Source organism: Eriocheir sinensis, chromosome 55 (assembly GCF_024679095.1).
Source record: "Eriocheir sinensis breed Jianghai 21 chromosome 55, ASM2467909v1, whole genome shotgun sequence".
NCBI classification, from domain to species: domain Eukaryota; kingdom Metazoa; phylum Arthropoda; class Malacostraca; order Decapoda; family Varunidae; genus Eriocheir; species Eriocheir sinensis.
The window spans coordinates 10,760,392-10,782,524 of record NC_066563.1 but is presented as its reverse complement, the minus strand read 5'-3'; the positions used below and the strand labels follow the sequence as shown (position 1 = coordinate 10,782,524).

The following is a 22,133-nucleotide window of genomic DNA, read 5'->3' as shown; positions in this document are numbered from 1 at the left end:
CGTCAATTGAACATCAGTATTTGTGTGGGTAAGGCAGTTTTGCTTCTGATAATGATAAATGTAATATTTTGAGTACGATAATCTGGTTGGGGTTGTTTGCAGGAGTAACGCCGACTGTGCCAGATCGTCTCGCTCAGTACATTATCTTTATAGTTTTCTACATAAATCAATCATTCCTACACATATTATGGTATCCTTTCAAATATAATGCTGAAAATATAATTGTTAAGATATTTCATACGAGTGCATTGGGTAAATTAACGTTCTAAAAGGCTAGACTTGGCACCGAGAAAACCTCAGCTCGGATTATTATAGACAGTGAAATATCATTGTTTATATCCATCAAGTATTATTTATAATCATTTCTTATCTGAGAAGGAAAGGTAGAAACTTATCGAAATGCCGGTGTCGAAGTGGAGAGCGAGGGGAGTGGATATTAACGTCATCAATCTTAATAATAACAGTAACAAGTAATTTTTTTTAGTATCATATTAACTGATCCTTTCATTAATATAATACAGAGGTGATAATGATGTCCTAAATTTTAACATTAACAGAAACATTTTTAGTTTCATGGTGCTAACTACACAGTTGTATAATCACATTCTGCCCTGCCTGGGGGTTGGGATGGCATGTTTCTCCCTTCTCCCTTGTTGTTTACCTGCAACAATAAACTATCAATCAATCAATCAGCAACTTTTTTCAGTGCCGTTGCAAAGACGACCTCGTAAAAGTTCCTTCTCGTAAACTTTTTGTAAACACGCGACGACGAGGCTCCGGAGGCTGTCACAGGGGAGGAGACAGGGAGAGCAAGCTGTTATTTAAAGCAAGAACAGGAACCCTGGAGGTAAACGGCAGGAACAGGGACGGGGGAAACCAGAACTGTAGCTGTAGGACAGGGGAGAAAGAAACAGTGGAACACCTAATAGCAGAATGCAGCAACTGTGAGAGGCAGAGAGCGGAGTTAGTGGCAGGAGTAGTGACGGTAATAGGCAGAGAGGAGTGGGCTAGGAGGCTAGAGGAGGACAACGGGGCGATCTGCACGGTGTTGGGGCTGTATGGGGACAAAAAGGAAACTGAAAGAAGAATGGTAAAGCTGGCATAAGCGTTCCTCGCACAGTGCTGAGAAAAAAGGGCACAAATGTCTGAATAAGTGAATATACTTACTTATTTGTTACTTGTGTTTCTTATTTATCTGGTCCCACTTCCGCCGAAGCGCTCTGCAGGACCCACATATTTTAATTCATTAAATTTTCAATATTGATCACAACTTATATGTCATGTTAATTGTCAATGTTTCCATGTTATAGCAGTCAGAGAACAGAAATGTTTTTAGTTCTTTCTAATGTCAGAAGGGAGCTTATTGTACAGTCTTGGGGCGGCAGAACTGTAAGCGCGCAATCCAACATTTGAAGAGTACCGCGGTTCATGAAGTGTGATTCCAGAAGTGGCTCGGCGAGTGTTAATGCCTTCACCTGGTTGTATTTCGTGTAATAATTCTCTCAAATACGGTGGACGGTCAGTAATCAAAGCTTGGTGTGTCAAAACACATAACTTAAATACTATCCTTGCTTTTATTGGCAACCAGTGGAGCTCTATCAAAACAGGAGTTATTCTCTCTCGTGGTGGAATTCCTTTGATTAATCTCGCTGCTCTGTTTAAGACCATCTGTAATTTCCTTAATTGGAGCTTTGGCAGGTTATAGTAGATCGAGTTGCAATAATAATAATAATATAAGTGACTTTATTTCAGTTAAGAAAGTTACATAATACTGAAAAGGAAGGTGTGTGAATAAAAAGAAGGGAGGAACGAGAGGAGGAGGACCTAAGAAGCGATACAAAGTATTACAAGTCAAAAGAAGAAGAAGAATGCAGCAACTATAAGAGGCAGAGAGCGGAGTTAGTAGCAAGGGTAGTGACGATAATAGGCAGAGAGGAGTGGGCTAGGAGGCTAGAGGAGGACAATGGGGCGATTTGCACGGTGTTGGAGCTGCATGGGGACAAAAAGGAAACAGAGAGAAGAATGGTAAAGCTGGCATGAGTGTTCCTCGTGCAGAGCTGGGAGCAGGGAACTTTATTGCCATCTATAAAACTGTCTTTGCAGCCACAAGATGAGTGTGTTTGCCTGTGGCCTGAACACCTCCCAGCAGATCCTGGCGGCTGGCCCGTCCATCCTGTGTTGCCCATCACCGGTGTGCCTCCCCACTGGCATCACAGCAGCCAGTGTTGCTTTCAGTCACATACTTTGGAAGACAGGCAGGTGCTGTAGATTTTAACGTGTGTGTGTGTGTGTGTGTGTGTGTATACTTCATGATATACAGGATATATACAGTGATATATAGCTACACTCTTGGGGTCCTGTTTCCAAGTTGCAATTGGTCAAATTTATCTCTAAAGTCTTGTAAGTTTTTGGATTGGACGTTTTTATTGTCTAAGCTGTTCCATAGGCAGGTGGTTGCACCCAATCTTAATTTCCCCACACATTATGTCAGACCTAATGTTGGGCCTGGGTCGAGGCCCTGTAAATGCTTTCACCAGGGATAACTCGGGAAAGCCCTGAGTATGTATTACACAGGAATCTTCTTCTTCATTTAATGCGTTTATTTTACCTTATGGGGTTGGACAGGGTTGATGAAGGCATTGTCATTGTTCAACTTTGCATAGAGGGGTACTATTTCTTTTTACTTTTAGTTATCAGATAATAAACTAGAGCCTAAAATGAATGCCTGAGTGACATGAGGCAATTGTAACTGATTTACTGATCTACCTTCAGTAGCTCACTTGCCTCACCGGCACTGGTTGCCTCCTTGAATGCTCATTGAACATATTTTGTTATGCCCATATTGATGCTTATTCTTACAGGATATATATTTTTTTTTTCAGATTCTGGTTGGCGATGGACAGGACATGATGCTGAAAGTTGTCAAGAAGGAATGCATATAAAGTCAAGTTGGAAGGTAGTATGATGTAGTATTCAAATTCACCCTCTTTTCAGAAGGCTCAAATACTACCACATTAATAGGCTGCAAAATGTGTGTGGTATTGATGGCAGCCCATAATAAACGATGATGTGTTCATTGAGAGTCTTTGTCAAACAGAAGTTGTATATTTCACACCAGTCGGTTCACATGATAACTGGTCTCAGCATCCCTTGATCATTAAGCCATTCAGTGAAAGAATTAGATATTAATATAATCTTTTATATGCAGCATAGTCCTTGTCTTTTTGCTATCATTGAATTTGAAATCTAACGAGAACTGCTCACTTATTGCATTGATAATTTTCAGTGGGTAGATAATCGTTGGCAGCATCACGAGTCCTTACATTTATACAATTCTTAGGATTACCATTTGATATCGTTTGTGATGAGAACTTTTCAAATACAGCCTTCACCCATTTTATGGCAAGGATCTTGTGGGTAAAGATTAATTTCTGATTAATAACACTGAAGAAGATGCTACACAACTACTTCAAGCAGCATTTGAGTAATCCTTTAAACAGGGCATCTCCATTGTAGTTGAATGAAATATTGCCAGGATAAGGCCAGCGCGTGAGAACAGCATTGGGCTGAGGGGGAGGGGTGTAGGAGGTGTGTAAAAGCTGTGTAGACAAACAGTTTCTCTACCCACGGCAGGATATTGGAAATGTCAACTCATTCCTTAACCAAGTATTACTAATATTATTGGCCTTGTCATAAGTACAAGTGGTCGTAAGTCACATACGTCGTAACTCAAGGACTACCTGTTTTCCATAATGCAGCTCTGAAGTGCCAGTTTTTAAAGAAAAAAATCAAAGAGCCAGACTTCCTAGATGCTAAGTGGTTGTAATCATATATATCCTGCCATGGTAGTCTTTCGTGATGTAAATGAAAACCATTTTTACAGATCTATGCTTGTGAGAACCGTCTTGCTGCAATCAGTGATAATGGCTCTGTGTTGGTCTGGAGAAAAGAATGGAGAACTTTACACTTTCAAAAGCTACACTTAGGTAGAAGACTTGATGAAAATAAATTGGAAGATGAAAACCACACAAATGACAAAGAAAAGAAAAGTACAGATTCAGACATTATGGAGCCTAAATTAAGTGAAGTAGTATATGAGAATACAAAGTGTACAAAGGAGCAAATTAATTCTTGTAATGAAGTGTGTAGAAAGGAGAAGTGTAAAGATCAAGAAGGTGCAAATAAAAAGCTCAAGGTTGAACATTCTGCAGAGGGAAAAGATAAAGCTTCTTGTGACATTGAAAACACGGAGATCAGGTTCTCCAAAGTTGCCATTGAAGACAATTTACTTCTGGCTCTAGATACAGGTAAAAAAACAACATTGAATTATGTTACCATGATATGTTTATGTACATCTCATCCAAATCTTCCACTTAATGGAAGTCATGTAAAAAATGTAGAAATCTTACCTTTGTTTTTGATAAGATTCACTGTTGAAAGAAAATAAGGAAGAAGTGTAAGCATGGTTCCTTTAATATGCTTCTTTCCTTTGCAACTACAGATGGAGTGATGTACTGGGGGAATATTTCTGTGCCTTTGAGGATGAAAGTGAGTGATGTGGCTGTTGGGAAAGAACACTGCATGGCACTGACTGCTGCTGGAGACGTCATAACTTGGGGAAACGGAATGTGAGTCATTGTTTTGGTGCAGTTGCAAGAGGCCTTCTATTACAAATAATGTAATCTTTAGTAATTAGTATCCAGTTTATATATTCAGATGTTGATTGTGAAATTTTGTTCTTAAACTTTTGCCTGCATATGTTTTATGGGTATTGATTGTCAGATTCTAATCTTCAACTCATTGGATTGGTTGTTGGTAGAATAACTGTATGTACTTATATAGTAAATTTAGGGTGCCATTTGAAAAAAAAGTTGCTTGCAGGCGTGGACAACTTGGGATTGGTGAACTGTGTCATGCAGAAAAGCCAGTACCTGTGGAGAGTCTGCAAGGGGTCTGTATCACCACTATCACCTGTGGGGCCTGGCATTGTGCAGGTAACCACTAGTCTTGGAGCACTGACTTTTCTACTATGTAAAAAATGAAACTCTGTATTGTATTCTGCCATTCTATCAGTCTTCCTTCACTTCCCCATCCTACAAAGTGTTCCAAAATCCTGCAACACTTTTTACAGGGAGGCCATCCTCTTGTGCTTATCATGTCCCTTTAATCCCTGTAAAATGTCAGCCATTCCACTCACTGTCAGTGTTATCCCTCCATTGCCCCCCACACAGCTCATGTCGTTTGCAATCTGATACACTTCCCTCCAGTAACATTCAGGTTTACCATACAACTAATAGTTTCTATCTTTGACAACTATGTATGTACTATTTTCTCATTTTTTTGATTGGCCACCACACTTTGGAATGGAAAATAGGGGTAAGGAAGGAATGGCAGTAAAGAAAAGACGTTTCCAGAAATGAAGAGTGAAGTATTGATTTTTATTGTTCTGTTGCAGCTCTAAGCGAAAGTGGAGACCTGTATGTGTGGGGCTGGAATGAAACTGGACAGCTTGGTTTTCCTTACAAGTCTGAGAGCAGCCATCCCCTCTTCCATTTTTTTGAGCACTCCTGCCAGTGTCCAAAGAGCAGCTCATTCAGTCATGGCTATTCACCGGGAAATTCAGACCAAAGTCATCACATGGGCGATAAAAGTCAAGACAAAGAAGTTGTGTACAAAGATGAGGAAAATAAAGAACAGAAAGGAAATAGTAAAAGAGTACCAGATGAACGAATAAATCCAGAAAAAAGTCAGGAAGCTATCAATGTTCAAGCATTGCCACGGTTGCTAGATTTTTGGAGAGAAAATGTGAATATACATGATATCCAATGTGGAGACCGACACACCTTGTTCATGTTGCGTAAGTTGTCTCATCTCATCATCAGCTCTGTTTGTCAGCTTCTCAAATTATAAGTCATCAGCTGTGACTCCAAATGGTATTATAGTGCAGTAATATGCCACTTGCAGACTAAGAACAAATTGCATTCTAAATTCCCATATTCAAAGCTTGATTTCTTTGTTTTTCTTTAATTTTAAGATTTTTGTTATTAAGTACTTCATATTTTCTGCAGTCACATTCATTGTTGTGATAATTGATAAAAAATCAAAACACCAATCGTAAAACCAAACTTATATATTTTAATGATTTTGCAGAGGATGGCAGCGTGTGGTCAGTTGGAATGAATAGGTAAGTAAAATATTCTGGTTTACTTTGTCTCATGTACTTCCATTTAACTCCCAGACACAAGCCTCCCAGACAATTGTGACCAGATGCAACCTGTAAGTATTTTGGCAAAATGTTCAGAAAAAGTAATTTTTTTATCCCCAATATTCTGTACCAATAAAATATAAAATTTCTATTCCCCAAAATAGTGTCGAAGAAAATGCTAATTATCTTCGTGCCTTGAATACTTTCAGATTTAAAAACATTTAGATACATTAAAACTTTATATACATTTATTCAGGCATACATGTACCGTGTATGTCTTCACAGGTACGGTCAGCTTGGTCTGGGTCACATAGAAGCCGTGAAGGAGCCGTGTGAGGTGTTTAGGAGGGGCATCAGTGCCATTCATGCAGGAGGCTGGAATTCCATCTTCATCAGCTCCAGAAATCATCCAGCACCCTTAAAAGTATAAACAGGTAAAGCTTCAATTCTGACACAATTATTTCAAGCATTACTTTTGTTCAGTCTTAGCATTTCAAAGTTGTATTTTTTTGTCTTGAGAGTGCAGGGAGGGGAGGGTTCAAACAATGTGCAGATAACAGTATAGAGATATTTTGAAATATGCTTAGCTTTGTTTTGTTTTCTTCAGATAATGCAAAATGTAGAGGGATGGTGACAAGCAACAACAACAAGCGACACCATGATTGAATATACATAGTCTATCCCCAAAATATTGCTGGGGAAAGAAAACGAAAATACTGTAAAAACAATAACAATAAATAAAACTGTTGATAATACTACGATTAGCTCCATCGTCCTAACAAGAGGAACGACAAGTGGAAGGGAAGGGTGAGTGAAGTTTGCAGGAGTTGGCCACCACACCAGTTACTCATGCACCTCAGCGAAGAGGAGGTAACCACTCCCTAGGTAAGACATTGAGTTGGTCTGTAGCTTAAAGTGGTTGAGGTTGTCAGCTTTCACATGAATCTGCAGCAACGTACATCATCATCATCATCATCACGTACATTGAAGTTTTCTTATTTACATATGTTCCCCGTACACCCTATTCATGGTGTACGGGGAACACATATAATACCTGGAATAGGGTAACTACTTGTCGTGGCAGTAAGAGGATAGAGTTGTTATGACTAGTCTCTTCTGGGTAATAGTCCTAACAGGAATAAGGTTATAATTGTGAGAATGAGAGGCATATGTAGGAATGCTCACCTGTGCAGTGGCAACATTGATATTCCATGTGTTGCTGATACTGTGTTATGGTGTTTTTCTAGTTGTCAGGTGGGCCATGCATGTGCATATATGTATCCACTCATTTGGACTCTAAAAAGTAATTGCATAAGTAATAATATTTTTTCTACACTTCATAATTCATTGTGTTCTGTTTTCTAAGCAACTTATGCATATTATTTGTGATTTTTCAATATGCCACAACTTGTCAGCTGTCACAGGGGGAACTGCCACCTCACGAACCACATGAGAAATGATCTACTTGGGAATATATCTTTTCCCTCACCGGGGATTCAAACCTGGGTCTTTGAGACATGAGCTGTCAAGTGAGGCCTTCATTGTCCTTATCTGTGTCTCAAGCCATTACACAATGTTCCCTTTACATACAGAGGCTTCCTTAACTTTTTGTCATGGCTTCAACATTATAAGAGCACTCCAGATGCCTTTTTTGGGATTTAAATGATCTGCTTGTCACTTCGACATAAATAATAGATTTAAAAGATTTATGGCAAATTATCATCATTACAGTTTTAACTCGGTTTAACTTAGCATAAGCACTGAACACAGACAGTACAGGACATTTTGAACTTCATTCAGTCCTGTAAAGATACAAATGTGAAAAAGAGAAAATGGTGGGATTTAAATACAGCAACTAAGTTATGATTTGTTTCAGCTTTGCATTTTCTGTGGTCACCTGAGATAATAAAGAATATGGAAATCTTCAGTGGCAGACTTAAGTAATTTCATATCAGATTAATTTTATGGAAATTGCATGTTACTCCTTATAGGCCTATAAAAAAAAATGGATTGAAGTATCTTTGTTACTTTCTTTTAGCATCAGCAATGTGACAAAAAGAGGTCTACTAAATTACACACATTATTCTCTATAAAGAGCCACTTCTTATATTGTTGGAATATCAAAAGAGCAGCCTGTTTGTACTCATCTCGTTAGTTGTTCCAAAAAATGTACAACATGCAAAGAATGGCAGACATGTGTGCTAAACCTGCACATCAGCAGCACCAGATAAAAACATAAGCTTATTATCTTGTTTATTCTGAAATGGTACATGCTTATACATCTCAGTAGTTTCCTGATTTTGATGTTACTGACCTCTTCAAAACCAGACAGTCTCAGAAACATATAAACTTTACATCTTTTTCTGGTTATGATACACTTGGCATTTTACAGATTTGAGTGTCACATCTGAGGAACTGTTGTCAGAAGCCTGTCTCGACAGTCTGATGTAGGAAACCATACATGGATAGGAAACTTCATACATGGAAGGTAGGTGGTAGAATCAGTATGCCAATGGTGACCTAATAATTTGAACTTACATTTTCCAAACTGTTACAAATTTAATGCCCCACACATCAGCACGTGCACCCTTAACATCCCAAATTAAAAGGCATGATTACCAGGTAGTTATATCAACACAGTAACTTAGCAGATGAATATTATGAGAAGGTTAGTCCTTCAAAGGAGAGAATTTTCTATATCTTATGGCACATGATTCCTGCACTAACTAGGTTTTGTGCATGTTACTCATTTATCACCCAGAAGTGAGATTTTTTGTACGTTTATTTAGCTGCCAATGAAAAGAACAAATAATTGTCTTGACGATAGCTGCACAGCCTTACGTGAACAACACTACATTAGTAGAAAACTGATTAACCAATATAATTTCTATTGAATTTTAAGTTTTGTCATGTGTACACATACACTTTAGTTTTTTTGTGCTTTGGGTGTGATTTTCAGTACATCTTGTATAGATGCATATGCCTATGTTGGGGCTGAAATGAAATCCGGGAAAATTCTCAGATCTTGTTAGTCAGATAATATTGCATGTATGACTGACATATTTATGACCTTAAATTAATTAAAGCAGTGAATATGCGATGCACATAAGGCTTAATTAAGTGATAGACTTTCAGTCCTGGAATGTTATATTACACCTAATATGACTAGATTGCACAGGCTTGTGGTAAAGGTTTAAATATTTCAGCCTGGAAATATTATACACCAGCCTTTTTCAGCAGCTCATCTGCAAACTGCTCAAGGTCAGCACTAAATCTGTAGGAAGAAAAGAGCAGCTGGTGACTAGAGAAGGTGTCATCATTAATTTTAAGTAAAACAATTAGTTCAGTGCATTTTAAGAATATTAATAGTTACATTAATTATTTGTCAATGTAGTAAAGCCAAAACTGTTATTGGAGAGCTTGAGTATTAGCAGGAAAGTGGTGGTGGTGGTGAAGAAATGATATGATGAAAGGTTGATTCACTGGAGGAGCTTGTAGGCTGGGGCACAGTATTAAATAGTTACTACAATAGTTTAAGTTGACAAATGGTACATGTCAAAAGTAAACATCAAGTGTAGCAGCTGTATGTCTATCTTTAGCATGAGGATGTACCACAATCAGCTTTGTTTGTTCTAATACAGAGGGTCCCCATTATTTGTTGTTAATAGACCAGAAAATAAAACACTGTTGCCTGCTTGAGAATACAATACAATAGGGTTTCATTAAGACTTTAGTAGATCTGAGTGGTCTATTTCAGACATGGGCTATTCTCTTCCAGGTAAAGTATGATGTTTTTTTCACTGTAGCTACGAAATTGCCAGAGCAAATTTATTGCAGAAATTGCTATGTATTGTGGTTGTTAAGATAAATAACAAACACTGGCATAAATCACTTAGCAGTCATGACTCCCACATCCATTTATAATTTAACAGCAGTTGCTCTAATATTATTATCCAGTCACTTTGCAAGTGAGTGATAAGGACATCAGAATAATTAGGTAGAAGGTGAACCTTCTCCACCTGTGGTGCATTCATCACAATGGAACATCAATAGTTGGTGGGTGGGATAATGATGATGGCTGGTGTCAACAGCACACTTGCCATTTTTACTCCAAATTATTTCCAACTTAAGTGATAAAAAATTGTTGGTTTTTAGCTTTGGGTGTTTGGATATCAACCAAGATGCAAAATTACAAAAGAATGTCTAATAAGACAAAAATCTGAAAAGTAGATGCCACTGCTTCAAAAAGTAAAGGTAGTTTTTTACCTTACTTCCTCAATATCTTGCCAATGAGAGTGAAACAATGAATAACGGGGACTTCCTGTATACAGAGGACACACACATGTTCCATAGTGCAGTGGTTAGTATGCTCGCCTCACAGCCAATAGGTCCCGGGTTTGATTCCCGGATGCAATGGAGATGGATGGCAGTCTCCTTTAATCTTTGCCCCCTGTCCACTCAGCAGTGAATGGATGCCGGGTGTCAATCAGGGGTTGTGTCCTGCCTCCAGGATGTGTGTGGGTGCAATGTGAGGTTCCTGCTACACTCAAAGATTCCTCACGTGAGCTCCATGCTTATTCTAGGATAATACTGGCTGGTGATTGCATGTCCAGTGTGTGATCAGACCATGGTGAAATGATAAAAGGATTATGACAACATGCTGTGCACATATAAGAGGATTCTGACAACATAACCCTCTCGCAGTTATGTTACCTGAGCCACCCCTCTGGTCGTCATGTAATCAGACCCCACAATAAGTAATGTTAGTCATGAAAAGGCTGCATAAAAACAAAATAAAGCAATCAATCTAAAGTTCCCTGTCAATGAAAAAAGTAAAAATATAATTTATAGCATTGTCTAATAAAACCAAAAGTAAATATTTGATGAGTGATTCATAGTCATCAGTGTCAGAAAGTTAAGGTGGCATTATACAGCAGACCCTCCATTTAGTGCATTTCTTTTTAAGGATATCCTTAACACAAGACCTAAATTTAGGACATGTTTTCTATATAACATGGTTCCCCTCCATATAATGCAATGGTATAACAGGCATAACAAAAACACTCCATGTGGCAGTAAGGCCAGTCACTCAAACAAATCAGAATTGCTGTAAACTCTGGAACAGCCTTGCTCTGTCTGTGTCATCTCCATTCTGTGACATGAATTCTTTCAAGAAGGAAGCATCTAAACACTGACTGATGTTCTCTTTCAGCTACTTTTGCAGTTTTCTGCTTGCAGGAACAGCATTATAGCAATAATTCTTGTGTCTCTTGAATTTCACCCTTGAGGTGACACCAAACACAAAAAAGTCCCACCAGTCCCAAATTGATGAATCCCTTTGAAATAACACCTCCAATTGGCACAAAATCCATTTAATGCAATTTTCTTTGGTGTCTATCTCATATTAATAGAGAGTCTACTGTACAAGTAGTTGCAGCAGAGATGAGCATAGCACTAATGCTAAAACTGGTAGAAAAATTGCCACAGTGATTTAAATAATGGCAATAGTGCATGTGCAGGGGCCTGGTTAGTCACCCACATTGTAATTTATGTGCATTATGAGTCTATCTACTCACAGACACGGAGTCAACACTTATGGCGCTACTCTGGCCTCGCCTCTGCCTCTCCCTCAAACCCATCACCTCACTAGTAGGAGAAACCAGTGCTACAAGCCACCCCTCCTCAGCCCACAGTGAAAGTTGTTAAGGTAAGACCAAGATTCAGACAAATGACTACTGAATCTGGCCTTCCTTCCCTAGCAGTATGTGGTGCCATGTTTTCTATCAATCACTGTAGAAACATGTACCACACACTAAAAAGCTTGTGGCTACTGGAGATGACCTTGGCTTGGGGCAAAACCTTGATTACTTAAAATGTGAGGCAGTTTCATCCATCATAGAATATTTAAAAAGCAGCATGGCAGGTAAAAAATGTAAGAAAAATAGTTGCAAAGATTGGATGGTGTGTCATTTAGGGTGTGCAGCAAAACCTTGTTGTGTTTACTGAGTTATCTGCAATTAGCTTTTGAAGATGGCTGCTCCTACAATGTAGAAAAAATAAAATAAAAAAAGCAAAACATGAGGACATGTAACAAAAAAATTCTACCCTAAAAAGATTACTTAAAGGGATGTTCAATCTTGGTGACTGAAGTCTACCTCTTTCAAGGCCTAAGCTCCACCACACAAGGGAATGCAAATAACCGCAGTAGACAAACGGCAGGAGAAACTCTACAATAAATAATTAGCCAGCAGACAATGATAAAATGGTTTTTTTTTCTATTGAGTCATCCAGACAAATGCTTTTACAGTTCTGAGACAGAATGAAATCAAAGCTTGGCAAAGCTAGCCATAAGGATAGGAGCATGAAAGGCTTTCATACCTGCCACAGCAAGTGATGGTGGACCAAAAGTTATTAGAAAATAAATGTAAAATTCCTAAATCTTCAAACACCCTGACAAAGCTCTTCTTACCCATCATCAATTAATCTGATACTGCATTTACTTGTTTTAATGCAAATAACAGCAAGTCCAAGATGGCAAGGTTTCAACAAGGTTTTGTTGCACTGCTGTTTATTTATCCATGCAGCAAAAGCACCCATGGTAATAGCAATTAATAATCATTCCATATTAAAGGTAAAATATAAATTTGGTTTAGAAATCTACAAAAATATGTAAACCTTAAAACCTACATGCAGGAAAACTCAACCTCTGTTATTTCTACGAATTACATTAGGATTCTAAAGAATTGTTTTAAATTTAGAAAAAATAGCTTGAACCGTACATGGATCTTTGTATTCACCTTTCCTTCAAACAGTTGGACGCCACTGATCTGGGTGTCCTTACCTGTTGGTATAATTAGAGGAGGGACGGGAGCCTTCACTGTGACCATTGATGCCAGGGTATTCCTCACTTTCAGGGGAGGACAGACCATCTGAAATTAGTTCCAAGCTAAAGGGCCTTGTCCAAGGACAACTTAGAAATAAAAACTGTAATCTCGGCAGATTAAAGAATAAGGCCCACAAAGTAGATGAGTCAAAGCAAACAAAACAGATAAGGGCCAAACCTGAGTAAATCCCCTGGTGGTCCAAGACATCAGAGTGATGGAGGTAGGAGTGGCCCAGCCCTTCTCCACCTGCCATTTCCTCTCCTCCCATGGTGTCAATGTTCTCAGCCTCCTCCACCATGTCAAGCCACTGACTGTTATACCATCGAAATTTGTGGCACTGGATCCTAACCGCCCACTCATTATCGTGTTCCTGAGTGAACAATACAGTGGTGAGAAGAGAACAAATAATCATCATAATTTAAGAAGTCACTTCAAATTTTCCTCCCTTCTATTCGTTCCTAGAAATTATCAGAGGTACTTCTGTCATGGTAAGAAAAAAAGATCTCTAATTTAAAACATGAGTACTAGGTATTGAGAGTATGAAGAATGTTGCTTAGTTGCTGGAAAATAAAACTTAATCTTAAGCCTTCTCTTTAAAGTCAATAGAGAACTTACAGCAATAATGTCCAGCGTGGTGTCACAAACCCTGCGAACCTCTGTATTTTTATCGTGCATGAGGTCAATGAGGTAAGCAGGGACCTCAGTGGTGGAGATGACCTGAGGCCTCGTCGCCTCGTGTCGGGTGAGCTGGTAAAAGACGTAAACTATCTGCAGCACCATCTCGTCATCCTCCTGTTTGGCTGTAAGAGGACTCAGGTTAATGAGGAGCCTCTGGGAATGGAGGAGAATAACTTACAAACAGTCATAAGTAAAAGTGGAGAAGAAAAATTAGTATTAGAGCCTCAAAAAAAAATATATACAAATTTTAATGGTGTGACAGTTAATAAAAATGTAAATCATAATGGTGTACAAAGCAATAAGTTGCCTATATTAGAGTGAACTATGTCTTATGGCTACCCTTATACTTACACTGCAATTTTTTTTCAGGATGTGTGACTAGTGATGATACTTTGCCCGACATCAAACAGCCAAGTTACTTCAGAGCCTTTTGGACAGTGGGACCATTGGGATTATTAAAAGATCCACTGTCTCTCACACATACCATTTAGGAGGTTGACGAGGGCGTGGAGGATCCCTGTGTTCACGATGAGCTGAGCCGCCGCCTGGTCTCCCGCCACCGTTCCCAGCAGCACCACCACCTCCAGGGCCAAGTCGTCCTCCACTGCGTCTGTTGTCCAAGAATACGGTCATGTTAATTCATCTCTCAAATTTGGGCACCAATGTGTATTGCGAGAAATGGAAAATTGGGAAAGGGAATGAAGATACCAGTTGATTCAAATAACTACGAATAACACCCACAATACCTATGATAAAAGTAGATGCAGGTAATGATCATGCTAATTCATCTCCCTCAAATCTAGCCACCACTGTGCATTGCAAGAAATAGAAAGTTGGGAGAAAGATTGAAGGTACCTGATGATTCCAATAGGTACCAATAGCACCTACAATACCCATGATAAAAGTAGACTCAGGTAATGAAGTACAAAAATTATCTCAAGTAAATAACATATCTGCCATAACATATTTACAAATGTCCTTGTTTCTCATAACATACTGGTTAATAATAATAAAAGAAGAGTACTAATATCAGTTTTCCACATGTGCCAGAATGGGAAGACTACCTAGTTTGGAATTGTTATCATAATTAGCAAGAAAGGGAATAAATGCCTACCACCCCACATGTGGAAAGCCTCACCAATATGCATGTGAAAATCTGTAGGCAGGCTTTATGACTCTGCCAGCAGCCTATTACAACAAAGTCTTCTAAAACTTGGCTGACTCCTCACCTGGCTGCATACTATCTTTGATCCAGTCTATGAGGTTGTGTTTGGTGAGCAGCTGGCAGTAGTCAAGGTCAGGTAGAGAAAGGTTACCCAGCACCCCAACACACTCCAGGACAAACTCATCGCTCCCACCGCCACTCACAACCTCACACAGATCCCCAACAAACTCCTGAAAAAATGATTTTGTTGAGATTTCTTGTACTCTGTTTTCTGTTTCCTGTTTCCTGTATATCATCTGATTCCATAGTCAGCTGGAAACATCAAAGGTGGGTCTTCCCTCAACCTGCCGCCCTGTTCACACACAATTCACGACAATGACTTATTATTACAGTCACCTGTTCTGCAAGGTGTGACTGGCCAGACATACTGGACAATATAATTCAATCTGATATGTTAATTAGGTAATTGTCTTAAATACTGAAATACAAGTTTCTTAGTGAAAACACTGACTATCATTTAATCCATGGACTTACATGAACAATAGAAATGCTGAGTTTGAAGGATAAGAGATAATAAAAAAATAAAAAAATATATGAATGATGAATTTCTCGCAGTTGGCTAACAATCAAGCACCATGCCAGCACACTGAACATGAGAGGACAGAGCAACATACAGTGAACAGAGCCCTGGTGGGTCCCTCGTGCTGAGCAATGTTGCGGATCATCTTCATGAGAAGTGGGTCACGGTACTTCAGCGCTCGCTTCATCAACAGCTTCAGCCCCGCACCCTCACAGATCAGCTGGGCATTGCGCTTGTTGGCGGAAAGATTTACTGCTAATGCCATCAGCTCCAGAGGCACCATAGGCTCAGGGGTGCTCAATAACAATTTCATAATCTGTAAATAATACAATCCACATTAGAGATCAGCATACCATTGTGGTTTTGGGCCTTTTGGCATCAAGAAATAGTAAAATGCAAGCCCTGCAACATTACTTTCTTCCATAAATCCCTCCAAACTAACAATAACAAGAAGATGAAGATAATGATGACTAGGACTCCCTTCTTAATCATCATTAACTAAGTTTTCTTAGAAATGATGATCACACAGTCCATAGCTTGATTTCCTACAGAGCCTTGCATTTACAAGTGTATTATTACACTCTAGAATGAATTCACTGTCAAAAATAAAACAGGAGCAGACAGGTCAACCCCTCACCGTTGGGATGCAGTCAGTGTAGGTGAACATGGACTTGCACTTGTCATCCACACTCAGGTGATAGAGGACGGCCAACACTGCCTGCTGGTGCCGGTCCTCTGCTGTGGGAAGAAGGAACTTGGTGAACAGATAGCACGGCACTCCACATAAATAGCTTTAATATTCACTGTTAATATGATGATGGATATACTAAAAATTACGTAAGCAATAAAAAAAATCTACAAACCAAAGGTAGATTTACTTGACCTTAAACCATACATAGAGGATAAATCCATCCCATAGTAATCACAATGAGAGATACTTTCAAAAACACTTTAATACTTACACATATGAGACACAAGCTTTGGCAAAAGGCCAACCTTGATCATTTTCGCTCTCAGCCCAGCATCAAAAGACAGGTTTAGCAGCAGCCGGATGGTGACATTGAGGAGGTCACTGTTGTCTGTGGACACCAGACGACTCACCTTCTCCACAATGTTGAGGTCAGCCTGTCATGGAAAGATGGATATTCAATGGCATGCATATATGTAAGCTCAACTGTTGTGCCGTGGTGATGACTGCAACCATCTACACTGTACTTTAAATAGGTAGGTTCATCATCAGTAACCTCATATCTCCTGCCTAGCATACAATGAGACTATTATATTATGGTAAAGGCTTGTCTGTCAACTCTATCACCCTGCCTAGTCCTTTACCATATCATCCTTGTTTTCCATGTAGCAGGAGAGCTTCTTTAGGAAGGAGACCACCAGCAGGAGAAGGTCAGGGGATTCTCTCTCCTGCATGCGCACTAACAGACCAACAATATTCTTACGCCGCATCTTCTCCTCCACACGCACATCCTCGGCAATGTTGAGGAGAAGGTACGTGCATACTCGCAGCACCTGAGAGAATGAAGGCAAGCTGTTAAGGTGATGTGAATTATCAATGACATCCATGATACCTTTCAACCAAGCAAGTATCTACTGATCCTCTGCCAATTCCAAGAAGCAGGAGGTGAGCTATTCACCGCACCCACACTCACCTGGTCCTGCTTCTCAATGACTGCTTGATATTTCTTGAGGTTACGTTCATAGTCCTGCTGCAGCTTGGCAGGGTCTGTGCCCAGCTCCCCGCCCTTCTTCCTTTTGGTGAGCTGCTCCCTGTACTGGTCTGTGCGTTGCAGCTCCCCATCAATAATGTCCATGCAGAGGGAACCAATCTGTAAATGTTATTTTTTACACAAAAGGGAAATTGTAATGGTCATCTATGAGCATAAAAAAACAAATGTATGAAGCATCATCCATGTGCCCCCTATAAGGAGTGCTGGGAATTTGTCTCTCTACTAACTTTCAAAGACTATACTCTGTCTATTTTTAACATGCAATTAGACCCTCGGCTACTTTGGTAATTCGTCGTTAATTAAACAGTGGCTTAAAGCAGCCTGTATCTCACTCATCATAGAATCTGTACTCTCCACATACAGATTTCAGTCTTTTCTCTAAAGCTCACTTATGTTGCATAATACTTACTTGTTTTTTTTATCACTGGACAGCAGAATATTATTGGATTATAACTGCATTGAAAAAAAGCTCAATTACACTAAAAATAACCAAGATAATGCAAGTTGAAGTCAAAGACAAGGTTATAAATTTTTGTACTGCCTTTTATTCCATGCTAATCCAGGATTTACATCTGACCTTATTAGCTTTAGCAGGTGTTGGGTTGGGCTGCTACTAGAGATAACACCCACAAACTGAGAGGATTAACTACTTACTTTGAAGTGAGAAATGACAGTATGGAAGTTTGAAAACACTGAGAAGCAGAAGAATATGTAGACAATGTTGTAGCTGAGGTCAAGACTCTTCTTCCAGTCTTCACGCAGTACTCGCGCCAAAGCTCCCAGTACCGTCTCTGTCAACAGTATCCCAAACTCAGAATCAGCTGCTAGACATTTGCAAACACACATGCACACACCCACTCACACAAGTGCACCCCCCCTCCCCACACACACACACACACTCATACAATGAGATAGTACTCACCATTCTGACACAGCTCCTCCAGGTAGTCGGGGTTCCTGGCCAGCTGCAGGATGAGGGAAGCACCGCGCACTTTGTCTGGCATCTCCTCATACAGCATCTCCATGTAGGAGTCCAGCTCATTGAGGTTAGCCTGCTCCTGTGCCTCACCAGGGTCTGGGTGGTCCAGGGAAACATTGCCATCTGGAGCAAATTAATGCACGTTCATTTATTAGCAGTCAATCAATCAGCGGCAGCATACGCCAGGAGAACGCATTGCCTCAACCACACTACGACACCATTCCTGGAGGTCCCCCGAGGAAGTTTCCATGCTGGTTCCCTTCTCATTTCAAGTATATATCTCCCAGTAGGATCCATTGACTACATTTAGCCATGAGTTTTGTCAGTGTCTCCTTGCCTTCCTACACACAGGATTGGCTCTTATAGATACAACCCGCGAACCTGGTGAGTGTGTCATAAGACCTAGATCTCGAGGTCCTCACCACATGCATGAGCAGACTGTACTTTTTCATGCAATAAGTCACTTGCACCTTGGTCTTGGTCTAGGAGACATGAAGTTTCAAAATCAAGGGCCATCACCACCCAAACTCGTGGTGACTCAATAGAGTATTATTGCAGCATCAGCAAAAATAAGATTGGTGACCCTGGCTGCCTGGCATTACCATTAGCTGCTCCACGATGATTTGGGCCCACAACTCTGCCTAACATCTAGCCCATACATATGTTGAAAAGTGATGGGTCAAAGATGTAATTGTCACTTGTATTATACACTTACCATTATTTATTGTACTATACATAACAAAAGTGGGTAACTGAAAAGGGCTATTAAGTGGTTAGTGATTATCTCTCCATCTATTGACTCCCTCACAGCAGTAACCAAATGACACTAGTAGTGATTGCCACTTAAAGAGCCACCAATGAATCAGTGCACTCAAAATTACATACCTGTCTACTTTTCATTAGTGACATTAGTAACACAACCTTTCTAAAGATATTTTCTTATTATTATGCAGACATGAATCAAGAAAAGAAGAAGAAAAACAATAACACTGAATGTCTCACCTTTCCCGGCCTCTTTCCGAGACAGGAGGTAGCCAATGAGGTGCTGCACTTCCCCCAGCTTGGACGGGTGGATTAGCTTGCACTTGTCCACCACCTCCTTGGCCAGCACCGCCACGTCTGTGTTGCTGTCCAGACTCTTCAACCGGATGATCTTCTGACATTCCTGTGTAAATGCAATCATCTGTAATTTTACACTCATGCACTGTTCACCAGCACACACACACACACACACACACAAGGAAAAGTTGGATAATTATAGATACGGAGGCGGGACCACACGAGCGTAAGCCCAGGCCCTGTAAAACTACAACTAGGTAAATACAAGTAAGAAACTGAAGAAGAGCGACTGTAGGAGAGACGTCAAGAAGTAGTTTTCCATACAGAAGCACAACAACATGGAATGGACTTGACGAGGAGACTGTGTGTGCAAAAATGATTCATGAATTTAAAGCCAAACTGGATAATAAGTGTTATGGAGACGGGACAGCACGAGCCTAGTATGGTTCTTTTCCTGTATTTCACAACTAGGCAACTAGGCAAACACACACACACACACACACACACACACACACACACACACACACACTACATCCCTGTATCCCTTTTGTCTTTCTGTAATCATCATAATAATGACCATTTTATATATGATGATTATATAATTCATCTACATTTTTGTCCATTTGACTTTAACTTCCCCTTTCCTCTACTTCTCATACCTGCTCTATGTACCTTCATTCTAAACTATATAGAAATAACTCTATTAATAATAGTCAATAGCTTTTGCTGATATTCTACACCAACACATAACATACTGCTGGAACCACATATGATCATTCCTTTTTGGCATAAGTTTTTCTTTACACACATATTATATACACTATTATATTCTTGAAACGTTTCCTTTATTCAACAAAGGGGAAAAATAAGCAAGACTGACCTTCTTGTCCCCCAGCATGGCATCACCCAGCTGGCCAAGGATGGTCGCCTCCAACTCATAGTTGACCACCAGTGCCTTTTCGGTGGGGTGCACGTCCAGTGACCCCACCTTCACCTTCCTGAAAGGAGACAAGGGCTCTCAGTACAGCATGTCTACTTCTGTACTCATGAAACTTGAACATCTTTTCAAGAGTGCTAATGTTAGATACTAATAGCATCACATGAAAATCAAACAAACTATACTTGCCTAAAGTGACCTAATAATCAGAATAGCAACCTAGTATCCCTAAATGGTAACTTAACCATTTTAAAATAGTAGAGATTTTTTCAGGTGTGTTGGGGTGGGAAAGGGTTAGAAGAAATTAAGAGAAATTTAGGACTACATCTCAGAACAGCACAGTCCTATTGCCTAGGATCACCCCATGAGTGTGTACATGACCTTACCATCTTCCCTTGCCCTACATGATTACAACAAGCACCACAAATGTCAAACACAAATAATACAGGCTACTCAACCCTGAACCAATTAATCATAAACCAAGAGGAAGAGGAAAATTTGGCACTGTTCCCGAAGCGTGCATGTCTCACTGTGGACAACACCTTTGTGCTATAATCATGATGTGTACTCTTTGCACATACAGTACACTGCCATATTGCTTTACTTTCTCAAATTTTGTGTAAATGAAATTTGGAGAACTTAATAAGCAGGGGTGACAGAGGATGCAAGAGGAAAATTTGCCCATACAAAAGAGTAAACAAGAGGAAAAACGGCCTACACATGAGTAATCAAAAGGAAACCCGAAACAAGAGGAAAATTCAACCATATAAAAGAAGAAACAATTGTTTCTTCTTTTATATGGTCGAATTTACCTCTTGCATCGACTTTTCACTCTTAAGAGTGAAAAGTCGATGCAAGAGGAAAATTTGCCTGTACATAAGAGTAAACAAGAGAAAACAAGCCAATCAAGAGGCAAAACGGCCTACACATAAGAGTAATCAAGAGGAAACCCGAAAACAAAAGGAAAATTTCACGCCCACATTCCTTCTGTCATAAACACAACCAAAATACACCACCAAATTCAACCCCTTTTTTTACCCTTCCTCCTGATCCCCTGGCACTGCGGCGGCTCTGAAATACGTAGCAAAGATTCATGATTAATTCCCCAGCTGGAAGAGACACAGAGGGCCACAGGAGCGCGGGAAAACACTTACTTCTTGAGGTATCTCGCGTCCTCCGCCTGCATCTTCACTTCGCCATGTTGGTTTGTTGTCATTGAGGCTTAGCGGGGTTTTAATTTAGCTTTTTTTATTATTGGTTATTTTAGGTTTCTAGTCACTCATTTGTAGTAATTTTTTATGTTTTCCTTTCAATTTCAACATGTTTTTACTATTTAAGCTTAAGGAATATTAGTAAGACACCTCTATCTAGCATTTCAAGGTTATTTAGCGTATTGGTTATTTTAGGGTTCAAGTCACTCATTTGTAGGAATTTCCGATGTTTTCCTTTAATCATAATCTTTTTTTCACTATTTAAGCTTAAGGAATATTAGCAAGACGCCTTTAACTAGCACTTCAAGGTTATTTAGCATCTGAGTATTGGTTATTTCAGGGTTCAAGTCACTCATTTGTAGGAATTTCTGATGTTTTCCTTCAATCACAATCTTTTTTCACTATCTAAGCTTAAGGAATATTAGCAAGACAACTGTTTCTAGCATTTCAAGGTTATTTAATTAGCATCTGAGTATTGGTTATTTCAGGGTTCAAGTCACTCATTTGTAGGAATTTCCGATGTTTTCCTTTAATCATAATCTTTTTTTCACTATTTAAGCTTAAGGAATATTAGCAAGACAACTGTTTCTAGGATTTCAAGGTTATTTAGCATCTGAGTATTGGTTATTTCAGGGTTCAAGTCACTCATTTGTAGGAATTTCCGATGTTTTCCTTCAATCACAATCTTTTTTCACT

General features: G+C 39.5%; 2 protein-coding genes across 8 annotated transcripts; one reads left to right on the top strand and one right to left on the bottom strand.

Moving 5' to 3' along the window:
* Window positions 1–687: 687 nt before the first annotated feature.
* On the top strand, window positions 688–12,281 carry LOC126984054 (uncharacterized). Of its 3 annotated transcripts, XM_050837436.1 has the most exons (12): window positions 688–847; window positions 2,104–2,255; window positions 2,883–2,956; window positions 3,884–4,307; window positions 4,502–4,628; window positions 4,882–4,994; window positions 5,456–5,857; window positions 6,151–6,184; window positions 6,491–6,639; window positions 6,813–7,090; window positions 8,598–8,693; window positions 11,784–12,281. In XM_050837436.1, exons 2-9 carry the CDS (start codon window positions 2,111–2,113, stop codon window positions 6,633–6,635), a joined length of 1,464 nt encoding a protein of 487 aa, XP_050693393.1. In that variant the 5' UTR covers window positions 688–847; window positions 2,104–2,110; the 3' UTR covers window positions 6,636–6,639; window positions 6,813–7,090; window positions 8,598–8,693; window positions 11,784–12,281. The 3 variants fall into 3 exon arrangements, with proteins under 3 accessions (XP_050693393.1, XP_050693392.1, XP_050693394.1); XM_050837435.1 differs by lacking the exon at window positions 11,784–12,281 and having other exon boundaries at window positions 8,598–9,450; XM_050837437.1 differs by lacking the exons at window positions 688–847; window positions 11,784–12,281 and having other exon boundaries at window positions 2,116–2,259; window positions 8,598–9,450.
* Window positions 8,445–21,505, bottom strand: LOC126984053 (kinesin-associated protein 3-like). Of its 5 annotated transcripts, none has more exons than XM_050837431.1 (17): window positions 21,381–21,505; window positions 20,170–20,287; window positions 19,233–19,395; window positions 18,174–18,353; window positions 17,906–18,042; window positions 17,174–17,350; window positions 16,845–17,033; window positions 16,475–16,637; window positions 16,150–16,250; window positions 15,607–15,828; window positions 14,997–15,162; window positions 14,252–14,377; window positions 13,705–13,889; window positions 13,267–13,459; window positions 13,047–13,134; window positions 11,782–11,851; window positions 8,445–9,479 (listed from the first exon to the last, which is right to left on the bottom strand). In XM_050837431.1, exons 1-17 carry the CDS (start codon window positions 21,440–21,442, stop codon window positions 9,474–9,476), a joined length of 2,346 nt encoding a protein of 781 aa, XP_050693388.1. In that variant the 5' UTR covers window positions 21,443–21,505; the 3' UTR covers window positions 8,445–9,473. The 5 variants fall into 5 exon arrangements, 4 of the variants coding, with proteins under 4 accessions (XP_050693388.1, XP_050693390.1, XP_050693391.1 ...); XM_050837433.1 differs by having other exon boundaries at window positions 18,174–18,326; XR_007736375.1 differs by lacking the exon at window positions 11,782–11,851 and having other exon boundaries at window positions 12,985–13,134.
* Window positions 21,506–22,133: the final 628 nt, after the last annotated feature.